The sequence below is a fragment of the Phaseolus vulgaris genome, chromosome 1, assembly GCF_000499845.2.
Source record: "Phaseolus vulgaris cultivar G19833 chromosome 1, P. vulgaris v2.0, whole genome shotgun sequence".
Lineage (NCBI taxonomy): Eukaryota > Viridiplantae > Streptophyta > Magnoliopsida > Fabales > Fabaceae > Phaseolus > Phaseolus vulgaris.
The window spans coordinates 9,450,970-9,466,048 of record NC_023759.2 but is presented as its reverse complement, the minus strand read 5'-3'; the positions used below and the strand labels follow the sequence as shown (position 1 = coordinate 9,466,048).

The window sequence follows — 15,079 nt, the reverse complement described above, 5'->3', positions numbered from 1 at the left end:
TGAGAGTAATTTGTTCAAACTCTTATGTATTGTATTGAGGTGATATTTAAATATAATATTTTGTTCTTGATTGATGATTGATATTGTCATTTTATTTGTAATTCTTGATTACCATGATCAAGATCCTTAGATTTGACTGGAAAGTACTTCTAAGGTTAAACCCAAATGATAATGCTTAACATATTTGAATGCTAGGAATAGATTTGAAATGTTAATTTCTATCAACATCTAATCATAATGTTAAGGAGTACTTATAAATATGAGAGGAATCGATATTTAGGAGACTCTCTTAATAATTTTATATGTGAAAAATCGATATAAATGACTTTTATATGGGCATCAATATCAATCAAAGGATAGAATATTATTATGCTTTTCAAAATAAAAAAGAGTAAGAAGGATGAATCTCAATCCCAATTTTCTCAATTGAATCAACAACTTTTTATTTTGCTTTTATTTAATTTTCATGCAAACTATTGTCAATATCAACTAAAATCAAATTATTGTACATATTCTTAAACTTAGTGAATGTTACTATTAAGATTTTAAATAATTGTTCATTGTGGGTTCGATATTCTTCCTTAGGGACATATTATTACTTCTGACTCAGTACCTTTGTCGTAAAAAGAATCATTAGGGAGCGAGAGATATGTGAGCCAAAAGTGACTTAATGTACTCATTGTAAGCTAAAAGTGTTAGCGATAATACTTGTTGTCAATATTTATTAATGTAACCCTTTGCAATTGGTAAAGGAGAAGTGAATGTAGCCTATGTTGGGATATACCAATATATCCAACATGTTTACTGTCATTTTTTGTTATGTGAAGCAATTACTCTTTGTCACCATTTAGACCTTTCTGAAAATGCTTTGAACTTGTTTTAAAATGACCAGATGACACCTACAATGTCTAATAGGCTTAATGTGGAAAATTTTCCTCCAAGTGTTTTATAAGTTTTATTCAAACTCCACCCCATTTCTAAAGTTAGCATTTTTTTTCAAAGGATCATTTCATTATGATAGAATAAAGCATATTGATTTTAGATATCACTTTCATTATACTGAGCAGAAGCTTGAAGCGAAGAAGATCAACACGAAGGAGCATCTAGTAGATGTCTTCACATGGCCAGTTCCTAAGTACACATTCATGAATTGTTTGGAATTTGTAAATGTTGATTACTAGTAGTAATAAAAAACAAAAAGATTACAATCTAAGGAGGATTTTTGTAAATCTTGTTGTACAAAACACTTTATAGGATATATCATTTGATGGTTGTAAATGTCATCTAGTAGTAGGGTTGGTTGATGACTCAAAGTTATATCGTCTGGTGAACCAATGATCAATATAGAGTACAATCTAGGTTGATTCTCAAAGGAAACATATCTATTGTATTCCATTGTTATTATTCTTCCTATACAAATTAATTTGGTGGTTTTTAGAATCGAAACATGCTAGAGTAAAATTGAAACTACCATGTGATTTTGACTAAGTGCTTAAACCAACAAAGCATGAATCATAATGTACTTGTGTCTAGCAGGCGCTAAAGAAAAAGAACAAATCATGCAAATGCAAAGGCTTCATTTGGTAGAAAATATAGCAATCTGCAAAATTTTCACTTCTTTTAATAGGTGTTCATGAACATCGATCAATAAGTGAAGACAAATCTTAAAGCTAATGTAAATATAAAGAATATTTTTGTAGATTAAGTTTGTATTGCATGGAATGTCTTCATCACTAGCACTTATTGTTAGGAAAATGGAAATGGAGACTTGTTGAGGAAAAGTCGGGCCTATGGAAAAGGATCTTAGATTCTAAATATGGTTCTTGGAGAGGACTTGATGTCAATAGTAAATCACATTATGAATCATGGTGGTGGAGAGATATCAAAAGTATCTATGGAGGTGAGAGAAATAGTTGGTTTGAAACAAATAAAGGCTGGAAAGTGGGGAAAGGGGATTAAATATTTTTCCAGACAGTTTGGTGAGTTGGCAAGATTCCCTCAAAGTTATTAGGTTCTCAAGGTTGTTCTCAAATTCTATGAGAAAGGAACGCATTGTGGATCAGTTTGGAGCCTGGCAAGATAATTTGGACTTGGAATCTGTCCTGAAGAAGATAACAGTTCAACTGGGAATTTGAGATGGTTGAAAATTTCATGTGTGAGTTGGAACAAGTTCATCTAGATCTTAATAGGGTAGATGTGTGGGTTTGGAAGGGTGAGAAAGTAAGAGGGTAATCTATGAAATCTACTTATTATATACTCTCACTCCTCAGTATCCACACCCGCAAATGTTTAGGTTTGACATTTGTTGGGAAACTAAAGCTCTTCCCTCTCCCAATTCTTTGTGTGGAGATTAATTCATGGGAGAATCTCCACTACGGATAAAATGTTGCATAGGGGGATACAGGTGGGATCAGGGAGGTGCGTTTTATGTAATCAACACCTAAAAAATATAAATAATTTATTTTTCACTTGCAAGTGGCTTCTAAGGTGTGGAGTTTATTTGTGATCTTTAGGTATGAAAAGTTGGTGTCCACAATGAAATGGTTGGTATGCACTTTAATCAACATGATATTTTTGGTATAAGTAGTAGGGGTAATAGGATTTAGAAGTGTATGAGTTTGGCCATTACTTGGGGGATTTGGAAACACAAAAATGATGTTATTTTTAATGACTTAGTGGTTGATCCAATGTAGATTTTTACAGTGGCACAAGCTAAGGCATGGACTTGGGTAAATTATAAACACTCTAAGAGTAATTTTCCTATTCTGCTTGGTGTATGGATCCCCTACAATGTTTTCTTTTTGTTGTGCAACCATTGCTTGTTGGTTGGTTTTTAGGCTGTTGTTATGTTATGCTTTTGTAGTGAGGAAGTGATTGCTCTTACTACTTCCAAAGTAGTCTCGTCTGGTTCACTTAGGTGACGTTGGTCTTTTGCTCAAGTAAAGACTTGGGATCTGCGGTTGGGCTTTGAATTCATGGTGGAGTAGGTCTATGTTTTATGTTTTTACCAAAAAGTGGTTTGTCTTGTGATTGGATATGGCTTGCTGGGATCTTTTTTTACTTGTTTTTAAAGTGTACTTGAGAAAGCATGTTGTTTTAAAGGTACATAGCACTTGTCTTTAGTTGATGGCAGAGCATGTTTTTTTCTCGTTGCAGTGTTATATGTTTGAGTGTTGTTGCTTGGGTACACAGATGATAGAGAATGTTGTGCAAGTGGACTATTTTGGACTATCTTTATGTTTTGTTTCAAGCATAAACAACTTACAGTTGTTTTGGGTTAGAATGATTTGTGGGGTAGAATGATCATTTTGCCCTTAAGTTTTCTTCTATGCAGGTTCGAGCATCCCGTAAATGCTCCAATATTTTATTCTATTCTTTTTGCTGATAAAAAAAGATACTTAATGGACAAAAAAGGAATGCAACAACTACATTCTTCTAGCTTATATAAAAGCATGCTTTGAAGAGAAGAAAGATAAGAAGAGCCATTTTTTTGTTAGTGTGAAAATTATGCCAAAATTTTCTCTACATCCTTAAAGCTTTGTAAGAACATAATTTGTGTTTGATCATTAACAAACTAAGAGAGAGAGTTTAACCTTGTAAATGTCTAGAGGTGCAACCCTTCACTAGTACGTGAACCTTGTGATCTGTTGATCATAAAGATAATTTTATTGTCTTGGGCCAAGAGTAACTTGTTGAAAAAAAATACTTAGATTGAAACAATAATGGCTTGTTGAAATAATACTTGGATTGAGTCAAGAGTGACTTGTTGAAAGAATACTTAGATTGAGCCAATAGTGGCTTATTGAAAGAATGATTATGTTGAGCCATGAGTGGCAAGTTGAAAGAATACATGAGTTGAGCCAGGAGTGACTTAATGAAAGAAAACTTGTTTGTACTTCACATCAATAGTTTTCTTAGTAGAACTTGAGTGGTTGATCAAGAATTGAATGTAGTTTGCGCTGTCAGACGAATCAATATAAAAAATACAACATAAATCCTTTTAATCATCTTTATGTACGTTAAATGTTATTTATTTTGTTCTAATCAAAGAAGTTGAGTCTTTGCGCGAAATCGTTTGTCACATAAGTTATCATCTAACCACACAATAACATACAAAATTTACAAAAAAGTTTTTATTAAAATTTTAAAACACAATTCAATCATCATTTCTTGTTTTTTTTTTCACATAACACAAATAAATATTAAAAACGAAAATAATTGGAGTCAAAAGGTCAATTCACATATTCAAGATTCATATAATTAATCTTGTCATAGTTATCTAAATATTAAGATCTATATTTGAATAATTAACTGATTCCATTAATTAATTGAACAAAAAAACATCATTGAACTAGAGATACAATAAAAAAAATATCATTCAATCTAATCTATATTTTGTTATCAAACTAAGATTCAATTGATTCCTAATTTAATTTCTAAATAAAAAAAAAATTCAAATTAATATCACAAAAATGCAAATCCAATATTAGAGAGAATAAGAGGAAACTTAGAGTATTAATTGATCGATGCAAAACTCAATTTATATTGTATGTTATTGATTCCATGAATTTAACTTCAAGAGCTAGTTCTCCATTGATGAGAAAGAGAATGCAAAATAAGAAGATGAAAAGACAATTATGAAATTGACAAAAAAGGAGAGAAATAGACCATTTCTAAAATTGAAAAACTAAATAAATGAGTCCATTCTCTATAATTATAGCCCATTTAATCAATACATAACTTCTTTAATTAGTTGTACACATGGCTTAATTATGGGTTCTATTAGGTTCATAAGCCCAATCATAAAATTCCAAGCTAAAACTAAAAAAGTTAAATCTGTGTGGTTTTCTATAAAAAAATAGCAAATTTGTCTCAATTTCCAAAATTTGTAGAAAATAGCATAAGACTCTAAATCTAGCAAGTCATATGTTCATTTTGAAATACTGAAAATGTAAAATCAAATGCAACTAGAATGAGTAAAAAATAATTTCTATAAAAAAGATATGACCAAAAGAGTAAGTAAATGTCAGATTAGCTAAACATATAAAATTAAAACAATTTTGTACATTAAGTCGAATTTATTACAACTAAAAGGAAATTATTTAAACTAAATTTTGCTTTAAGGCTTGGACTTGACTCTATCACTTTCTTTTCCTAAATAAATATCTAAAAAGTTAAAGAATGATGATGTTTATAAACTATCCTTAGTATCAATACCTAAACAATGTAGAACATTTTAGACCTATCAAAACAAGTTTCATAGTCGAAGATAATGAGTTGGAATGACCTAAACTTAAAACATCGATGTTCTTATCACAACAAGTTTGTTAGACATTAGAATCATTGCATCCCAAATATTATTCAAACTTAACTCTAACATAATTTTTCAATCTTTAGTCCTCAATTAAAAACTTGTTTCAATAATAATTTATATAATTTTTTTCCTTAACTCACAGATAACTTTTTCAAAACAAAACTATATATAAACCAGCCGAATTCCAAAATAAACAAATTCCTAAATGCAGTAACCATACATCAACAAACTTATATTGTTAAAAATAATAACATCAAATTTTAATTTAAAATTTTAAAAAAATAATTTAGGCACTAAATTATATTAATATTAATCATTCTCTTTCTCTTATAAAAATATTATTCTCAAGTAATACATTTTAATTATATATATATATATATAAAGGATGGATATCCTAATGTTGGAACTTAGGGAAATTTCTATATCAGAATAGTGTTGTTCATAAGCCCCTAATATATGAACAAAAATGTGAGAGAATAAATTTGAAAAGCTTTTTTGGGGAAGCTAAATTTAAAGAAACCTAAAAGCAAAAGAAAAGTAAAATGAATGGTTGAGTTCTCCTTAGACACTCGTCCACTATATTGCAGCTAAAATTCATCTCTGCATCTTTAGCACAGTCTATTTTTTATCCTTTGATGAAGCCCTACAAATTCCTATGTTCTCAAACTTTCCACCAAGGAGCACACAACTTTTTCAGCTCCTCCTCCACTCCAAAAAACAAAGGAGGTTTGGAGAAACAAAGAGCTCATTCTTTCTCTTTTCAGAAAGAATCAAAGCTTAGAAAGTTGTTTGCATCTCTTAAGGCTTAATTATTGTGAAGAAATGAATAATAAGTAGGTCACCAAGAGCACAAGCTTCATGCAAACGAACATTCATATCAAAAGTGAGGGATCCCTCTCTTATCCAGGTTATTTTTCACCCATAGTCATAATAGTTTTAATCTTTTATGAGCATTTTTATCTTTGTATTAGTGAAATTATATGATGTGTAGAACAATTGTTTGACCAGAAAACACATCGACTACTCATTTAAAGAGACAAAAATAGAAACGTATGTATACTTCTAATTTCAATTGATCTGTGTGGTATAAAATGGTGTGATCCAGAATGTGAATATATTATAATTTTTTTTATATTTTTTGGAATTTTTTATAATGTTTTAGAAAATATCATAAAAAAATATGATTTTTGTGAATTTTATAAAATAGCATAAAATAAATGTAAAATAAATCTCACAAAATATGAATTATTTAATTATATATGTGTCGATCTGTAAAATAGCTCAATATAGAAATAATATTTTTCATGCCCTAGTTCACCTATTGAGACATAAAAAAAATGATGTAAAGTATTAAAATTACAAAAATATTGACTTATAATATCCAAAATACTATTTTCAATTTAATATTCTTTGTAATTCTAACATTTTACATTATTTTTTTCTTAAAACCTCACCCAATAATCTACTACAAGAAAATTAAATAAAAATTAATTATAGAGATAAAAAATAATTAGTTATTATATTGATTAACTTAAATGTTATTTTAGAGAGTAAAAATATTATTAGTACTAAAATAATTTTTATTAATAATAAAATTTATAAATTAATTTTCAAATTGATATCTAATTATGAATCTAAGTTTTAACTATCAATTACTTTTATTCTAAAGTTAGTAGCTAATGAGAAACTTAAGTGTCAGGACATTTATATAGAAATGTGAAAATAAAAGTTCTGAACTTTCATCAACACAAATTATGATCACACTAATCATCATATATATTTTGTCGTGTTTAAATGTGAGTCTTTTTATTAAGACTTATTCATAGTATTTCCTTTGTAAGTGGCAAAAACAATACTAACTTAAATAAACATTCAAGAAAAATAATTAAATAGTAATCAAATTTAGAGAAAAAAATAATTAGTTATTTTATTGACTAAATTATATATTATTTTAGAGACTAATTTGTATTTAAAATGGTTTCTATTATTGACAAAAAATTATAAAATGGTTTCTAAATTGATATCTAAATTAACTATCAAGGTTTTAATTATTAATATTTACATTAAAAATTAGTCCCTAAAAGACTACTAAAGACAAATTTAGAATATGAAATAGCAAGTAGCTAAAACCTTGATAGCTAATGGTTAGATACCAATTTAGAAATTATTTTATAAATTTTTATAGTAATAAAAACTACTTTAAATATCAATAATTTTTGTAATTTATTAAATAATTTCTAATCTAATCAGTTAGTAACTAATTATTTTGATATGTAAAATTAATTTTATTTAAAGATTTTTTTAAAAAAATGCTAAGAATAAATTAGAATAATGTTTAGAGTAAACTAACTTTAATAAAGGTTAAAAATAACTTATATCAGTGTAATCTAACTTAATTAAATATAGATATTAAACTCAAATAAAGTTAGTATTGGTTGTATTATCCTAGCCTTAATAAATATTATAATAAAATATTAGTGTTAATTTAAATGAATTAATTATATTGACATAAGCCAAATTAATACCAATTTAAATAAACATAAATATTAATATTAAATTGTATTATTGTCGACTAAATGGACATTAATTTTAATAAAAATTGTATTCTATCTTCAAATTAAAATTCGTAAAAATGATTTTAAATTCACTCTGTTTATGTGGGTCATATAACTGATACTATTATTTGACATTTAATTATTTATATTCTTGCATTACAATAAAAAAAACAAAATAAAAGTTAAATATATTTAATATCTTAGTAATATAAGGTTTAGCTCCATCGTTTTAAGTATTTTTTTTCACTAGTTTCTAATTAAATGCTTGCATTAATGACCCAAATAAAACCCTATAGTTTAGTTAAACAACAGTATTAAGAACACAGTATAAAAAATACCTTTCTCTAGATTGTAAACATATAATTTTATAGTGGTATCTAGCAAGTAGTACATTTGAAATTCAAAGAGCAAGTGCATTAATCCCGCGAATTAAAAAAGAAAAGATGATTAGTATCTACTAGAAAAATAAATTAACCATGAAATTAGTCAAATGATAAACATATTCAAAGATACTCCCAAGAGACTTTCTTTAATAATAACCTTTTTTCCCTTAGTTGTTAACGAATTAGATGCCTCATACCCATCAATTGTGGGAATTTCATTATGCATTTTCCGAGTGAAAGAGATCTATTGGGCAGCATTATGAATTATTTTTAGGATCACTACCACATAAAGGAAACAATTTGACTAAATCTTTTTGATAAATATAGTTGTTGGTATCTGAAATATAAAGAATCATATTCACATTCATTAAGAATGAATTCTTAACAAGTATATTTTAAGTCTAATTTAATTTATAAGATGAGATTTGCATCCACTTATATATTATAAAATGTCGTAGAATCTTTAACTCATTTTTTTTTATATCGAGACTAGTTTGTTGGTGATCTCACATCGACTAGAGATAAGGATAATTCATTGTATATAATTGGGTGCAAATTTCACCTCATGAGCCGGTTTTATGAAGTTGAATTAGACTTAAAGTTCACTCTGTAATATACTATCATAGTCATTTCGAATCTGTCCTAACAAGTGTTTGTTGGGCTTAAAGTCTACTTTATAATATAGTCAAGTTTCTGCCATTAATGTTAAAAAAATTATTTTTGTAAAGTGTTTCTTAAAAGTGAAGTTATTATAATGATATTTTGTAGGTATATAATGCATTTTGGTCCACTATATAAGGTTGATAGAGTAGTTGAAGAGAGGCACGATAGCCACTTTTGAATAAACAGTGGAGCTTCTTCTATTCTCTATATATACTATATGCGATAGGTCTCTTTCTGATTATTATTTTTATTATATTGTTTTTTATATAGCTGCTGTTTAAAGTAGAGTGGTACTGAAAAAAGACAAGGAAGCATACAGAGAGAGACAAGGCCCTTGTAGCTGAAGGTACCACAACATAAATATACTTTCAATTCATTTGTTAAGAAATTTTATTCTTGTTAATTGTTTTCTTTTCAAATACATAACTGTTGCATTGTCTTTGAAACATTTCAGAAAAAGGAAAAGGTGTTACTGTCTTTTTTATTATTATTATTATTAATATTTCTTGACTTATATTCTAATAGACAATATAGTTGAAGATAACCCAAACTAACATTAACAAAAAATAATATCTTATCATGATTAAAAAAATCATGTTTGATATTAATTGAAAAATATATTACAAATTGAATTTAACCCTAACCCAATCCCATAAAACTAGTTATGGGATGAAGTTTACACTCACTTATATACAATGAAATATTTTCATTTCTAATCGATGTGGAATCTCTAACAAAATATTATTAGTATTAAGAGAAGAAAAAAACTCTATCAGTTAAAAAATAATATCAATTTTTATTTTATTTTAAGTAATTTCTATCCATAAATTCTTAAAGTTTATTTATTTTTTAAAATTTGTTCGACTAAATAACCTATTTTGTTATAAAATGAGTTACTTCCATTCGAACATAAAATATTTAGGTAATAATATTAATGTAAAAAAATATGTATTTACCCCAAAGTTATTCATGGTTAGATAAATCAAAAGTCTGAAATATAATTAATGAAAAATGAAATGATAATAGGTTGCCTAAATGAAAGCATTTTTATAAAAAAAATGATAATAGGTTAAAAATATTCCATTACATTTGATCAAATAAATTTCTCTTACATTTCATTTTACTCTGAAGGTATGTGATTTCATCAATCTTAGGTATGAGATTCCATCAATCTTTTTCCTTCCTATATAGTCCCTTTCCATTCTACTTCATTCCTTATAATCTGTTATTTTGAAGATACTTTGCGTCTAATCTTCTTATATTTTATTTTTCTTAATAAATCCATATTCAAATATTGCAAAGTTTTCTTACAATATTACTTTCAAGTGTCGATAATTCTAAACTTTCTTAATAAATCTAATACTTTAGTTTCCAATGTACTAAAAAAAATATTTCGTAGTAATTAGTATTTTCATTTTCAAGAATGTTATGGATATATTTTCATAATATGTGATAGTGCTAATTAATTTTATAAAAGTTACCATCTTCTTAGCCACAAGTACAATTATGACTTGTAACTTACAGTGTTTAATTGCGTAACATATTGTTAATACCTAGTTTCTATAAAAAACAATAATGTTCAAATTAGGTATTGCTTTTACAATTTGTGTTTGGCAATAGCCTAAGAATGGCCAAATCATGTTGATTTAGAAGATGTTTCTCATTGAACAATGTTTATTTGACAATCATAATAGTAGAAAATATCACTAAAAAAAATGAAAATCATAAAATAAAAATCAATTTTAGAGACTAAAAATAATTAGTTGTTATAATAACTAAATTAGAGATATTTTATAGACTAATTTTTTTTTTCTAAATTAGTTTATATTATTGTCAAGTAGTTTCTAAATTGGTATCTAATTATTTAGATTCTAAATTTGGTAGCAAAAATCTTGGTACATAATTAGATACCAATTTAAAAATCATTTAACATTAATAGAAATTAATTTAGAAATCATTTTTTTTTAAAATATCTCTAATTTAGTCACCTAACACCTAATTAGTCGTTAAAATTGATTTTTATTTCATGATTTTTTTTATTACATCCCTCCATAACTACTTATAATAGTATTTTAAATTAAAAAATAAATTAAATATTAATTTATTAAGATGATAAGGAGATGTTTTTCACTGTAGAGAAAATTAATGTTGTCCAAAAGAAAAAAAATTCCTGAAGAATAAAGGGAAAAAGGAAAGTAAAAACGAAATGAGAAGGAAAAAACGAGAAAGTGGGAGAGATTTTCACATATAAATTAATAACAATAGTACAGTGGCAGGTGCCCAAAGGATTCAGTCAAAGCTGCAATAGTTGAACCTAAAGTTTACACACATCATTACACTTCTAGAATTCAGAAATCCCCTTTTTCTCTTCAATTTTAGGGATTAATTTAATAAAAAAATAGATCCATTATTATAGGTAAGATTTATATTGTTTTTCAATTAGATTTGAAGTTATCCTCAAGTAAAATTCCAACTCTAACTAAAAAAACAACACAAAACAACATTTATTATATTATATATAAGAGCATTTTTAATTAAAGTTTTTGTAAATAATCCTCCTTTTGTTACTTTAAATAGTTACATGAAATTAAACAATTCACTCTTAATTAAGCACCCAACAACAGTAATTAAATTTAAGCAATTCGTCCTACTGTGTATAGCTCTACTTTAATGGACATTTTCTTGTAAGAAGTTTATTGCCTATAATTTAATTTAAAAAGTATGTACAAACTTATGGTTAAGAGTTAACTTAATTTTTTTATGGATTAATTTAATTTTAGTTGTATCCATATGAGCATGTGTTTTGAAAATGGTCAAATTTGACTCTCATGTTTCATGACTTTTTGAACTCATAGTGCCTTGTGGGGCTGTAACTGCACTCATTGCCCAAAATATTTTTTTCAAGTTGTTAGACTCTTTTCCTTCCAACACTTCATATATATATATATATATATATATATATATATATATATATATATATATATATATATATATATATATATATATATATATATATATATATATATACCCCCACACACCTCTTGTTCCATGCACAAGTACAACCCTTCTAAACCAAATTATTCAGAACTTGGAGCATTTTCTGAATTTTGAAGATCATCACATAAGCACACACAGATACTTCCTAGCTCTTTCAAGCCCAAACACCATTTTCTCCTTTCAGAAGCTCTTGTGAGAGCTAGAGGTGTGTGTGTGTGTGGAGAACACTTGAAATTTGTTAAACTCTCACAAAATCCACCACCTCATAACAATGCTTAAATCCATGTTTGAGTGACACACATCTTTGCATTTTTATTTTCTTTAAGTTGACTGGTAACTATTTGATTATAATCATACATAACTCAATCCTACTGAACAGTGATTGCAATCTCTGAGGTTGCATATTAGACTCTGAGTCTTGACTCTGAAGCCTAATTTGGGTTGGTGTCTCTCTCTCTCTCAAAGCAAGATGATGGAAAACAGTGGAAGCAGAACTTATGAACAGGCATTTGATGTCTCCTATGACACGACTCAACCAGCAGGTTCCAAGTTCTTTGATGATGATGGGCATCCCAAAAGAACTGGTAATCAAATAACCTCCAAAATCCAAGTATTTTGAAGTTCACTACAATTTCACTTCATCTCATGGACTTGTTATTTTGCAAATAACTCTCTTCTTTTTTTCTCTAAAACAAGCAGAACCAATTGTGTTGGTTATTGGTAATTAGTCATTTGAAAAGCACTGACTTTTGTGTTTTACAAAACAGGAACTCTTTGGACTGCAAGTGCCCACATAATAACTGCTGTTATTGGTTCTGGGGTTCTATCTTTGGCTTGGGCTATTGCTCAGCTTGGTTGGGTTGCTGGTCCTGCTGTGATGATTGTCTTCTCTGGCGTAACTTATTACACCTCAATTCTTCTATCTGCTTGTTACCGCACTGGTGACCAAGTCACTGGCAAGAGAAACTACACCTACACGCAAGCTGTTAGCTCCTACCTAGGTATGCATGCACCCCAACTCAATTATGGTATTTTTGGAAACTTTTTTCATAACATTTCAACAAAATTATTAAGAGATACGAAATAGTTTATGTATAAACTAATATGAACTTAACCGAACTCATTTTATATTGTCTCTCCCAAAAATACCTACTTATAAGTTTGTCCAAAAGGACCATAAAATCAAAACCAGAGTCTTTTCATCAAGAAAAGAATTTTGGGTGCTTCATGTTTCTAAATAAAATCATTCTTGGGTTTTGCAGGTGGTGCGAATGTGAAGTTTTGTGCGTGGGTTCAGTATCTGAACCTTTTTGGTGTGGCAATTGGATACACCATAGCAGCTTCCATAAGCATGATGTGAGTTTTGAAAAATGCAATTGTTGTTGTGTGCATGAAAGTGTAAGAAGAAATGTGCTAATTGGGTGTTTTGGGTTGTTGATGAAACAGGGCAGTTAAAAGGTCTAATTGTTATCACAGTAGCGGAGGAAAAGATCCATGCAAAATGAACAGCAATGTTTACATGATTTCATTTGCAATTGCGGAAATTGTTTTATCCCAGATTCCAGATTTCAACGACTTATGGTGGCTCTCTATTCTGGCTGCGGTCATGTCCTTCACATACTCAATAATTGGACTTGGTCTTGGAATTGCTAAAACTATAGGTATGATTCTATTCATGTTATGTTATAGAATTGTTATCATCATTATGAGTTCTGGATTGGACTACTACAGGGTAGAAATTTGACTTGAATTGCTCATGTATCAGGAAATGGAGTAGTTAAAGGAAGCTTAACTGGTGTAACTATTGGTACTGTCACAGCAACACAAAAGATTTGGAGGACCTTCCAAGCTCTTGGTAACATAGCCTTTGCCTACTCCTACTCAATGATCCTTATAGAAATTCAGGTACATCTACTTTTGCTGAATTTTGTCACACTCAAATGAGCTGCACTGTTCAAAACATAATTGTATATGTAGTTTCTTAGGTATTATTTGTATGGTTTTGGAATCAGAATTGATATTTTACATCAACAATCTGTGTAATTCTTAATGTGAACATTTATTATATGGTTTATGTTTTTGTCTATATTATGAAACAGGACACAGTCAAATCCCCTCCTCAAGAGTCAAAGACAATGTCCAAGGCTACTTTAGTCAGTGTCTTAGTGACAAGCATTTTCTATGTACTATGTGGTGGCTTTGGCTATGCTGGTTTTGGAGATGCAAGCCCTGGAAACCTGCTCACTGGTTTTGGCTTCTTTAACCCATATTGGCTCCTTGACATAGCCAATGTTGCCATTGTTGTCCACCTAGTTGGTGCATACCAAGTTTACTGCCAACCCCTTTTCCAATTTATTGAAAACAATGCATCAAAAAAATTCCCAGAAAGTGACTTTATGAGCAAGGAATTTGAAGTACCATTCCCTGGCTGCAAACCCTTCAAGCTCAACCTCTTCAGGTTGGTGTGGAGGACAATGTTTGTGATCTTCTGTACAGTGATGGCTATGCTGCTACCATTCTTCAATGACATTGTGGGGCTTATTGGAGCCATTGGATTTTGGCCCCTCACTGTGTATTTCCCAGTGGAGATGTATATAGTTCAAACCAAAATGCCAAAGTGGAGCAAAAAATGGATTTGGTTGCAGATTCTTAGTGGTTCATGCTGCATCATTACTGTGATAGCTGCAGTAGGTTCCATTGCTGGGATTGTTGATGATCTTAAAGTTTACAAGCCATTCCAGACCAGTTACTAGTTGGGTAGATTTACTCAGTTAATTAACATCATTGTAATTGTAAGAGATTCCATTAGCAATTTACAAAAAAAAATAATGTAAATTTGTGCTAATTTGAAATCTGTAGGAGGTGGTCTTGTTTATTCCTTACTGTGATCATACTTTGTAATTTCAGTTCTGCTTCCTAATTTCCAATGAGAAAAAAGGAGTACATGATTTCAAACTATCGGTTTTAAGAACTTTCTTTCTCCTCATAATATCCAGTTTTTTTTTACTTAAAATAACCTATTTTTGAATTAATTTACCAAGGTAACCTCTATCTTCCAAAGGTCAGAAATCGATTATTTCCAAATAAATTTCACAGCATCACGAATCTCATTTTTTTTAATTGCACATAAGAAATCGGTAAGAGTTGATTAATTAATTTTTTTTAAG

The 15,079-nt window shown here is 28.8% G+C and overlaps 1 protein-coding gene across 4 annotated transcripts; it reads left to right on the top strand.

Moving 5' to 3' along the window:
- The first annotated feature begins 5,969 nt into the window (after window positions 1-5,969).
- On the top strand, window positions 5,970-14,867 carry LOC137813518 (amino acid permease 3-like). 4 transcript variants are annotated; one of them, XM_068615831.1, is made up of 8 exons: window positions 5,970-6,221; window positions 9,186-9,261; window positions 12,292-12,496; window positions 12,680-12,913; window positions 13,175-13,268; window positions 13,359-13,573; window positions 13,678-13,817; window positions 14,012-14,867. In XM_068615831.1, the coding sequence occupies exons 3-8, from the start codon at window positions 12,382-12,384 to the stop codon at window positions 14,663-14,665; spliced, it is 1,452 nt and encodes a 483-aa protein (XP_068471932.1). In that variant the 5' UTR covers window positions 5,970-6,221; window positions 9,186-9,261; window positions 12,292-12,381; the 3' UTR covers window positions 14,666-14,867. The 4 variants fall into 4 exon arrangements, with proteins under 4 accessions (XP_068471932.1, XP_068471933.1, XP_068471930.1 ...); XM_068615832.1 differs by having other exon boundaries at window positions 5,990-6,197; XM_068615830.1 differs by lacking the exons at window positions 5,970-6,221; window positions 9,186-9,261 and adding an exon at window positions 11,957-12,117.
- The last annotated feature ends 212 nt before the right edge of the window (window positions 14,868-15,079 follow it).

Coding starts and splice junctions, on each gene's coding strand:
- LOC137813518 (XM_068615831.1), top strand. CDS start 12,382: ATGATGGAAAACAGTGGAAGCAGAACTTATGAACAGGCATTTGATGTC. Junction 12,497..12,679: donor TGGGCATCCCAAAAGAACTG/GTAATCAAATAA, acceptor TTTACAAAACAG/GAACTCTTTGGACTGCAAGT. Junction 12,914..13,174: donor AGCTGTTAGCTCCTACCTAG/GTATGCATGCAC, acceptor TGGGTTTTGCAG/GTGGTGCGAATGTGAAGTTT.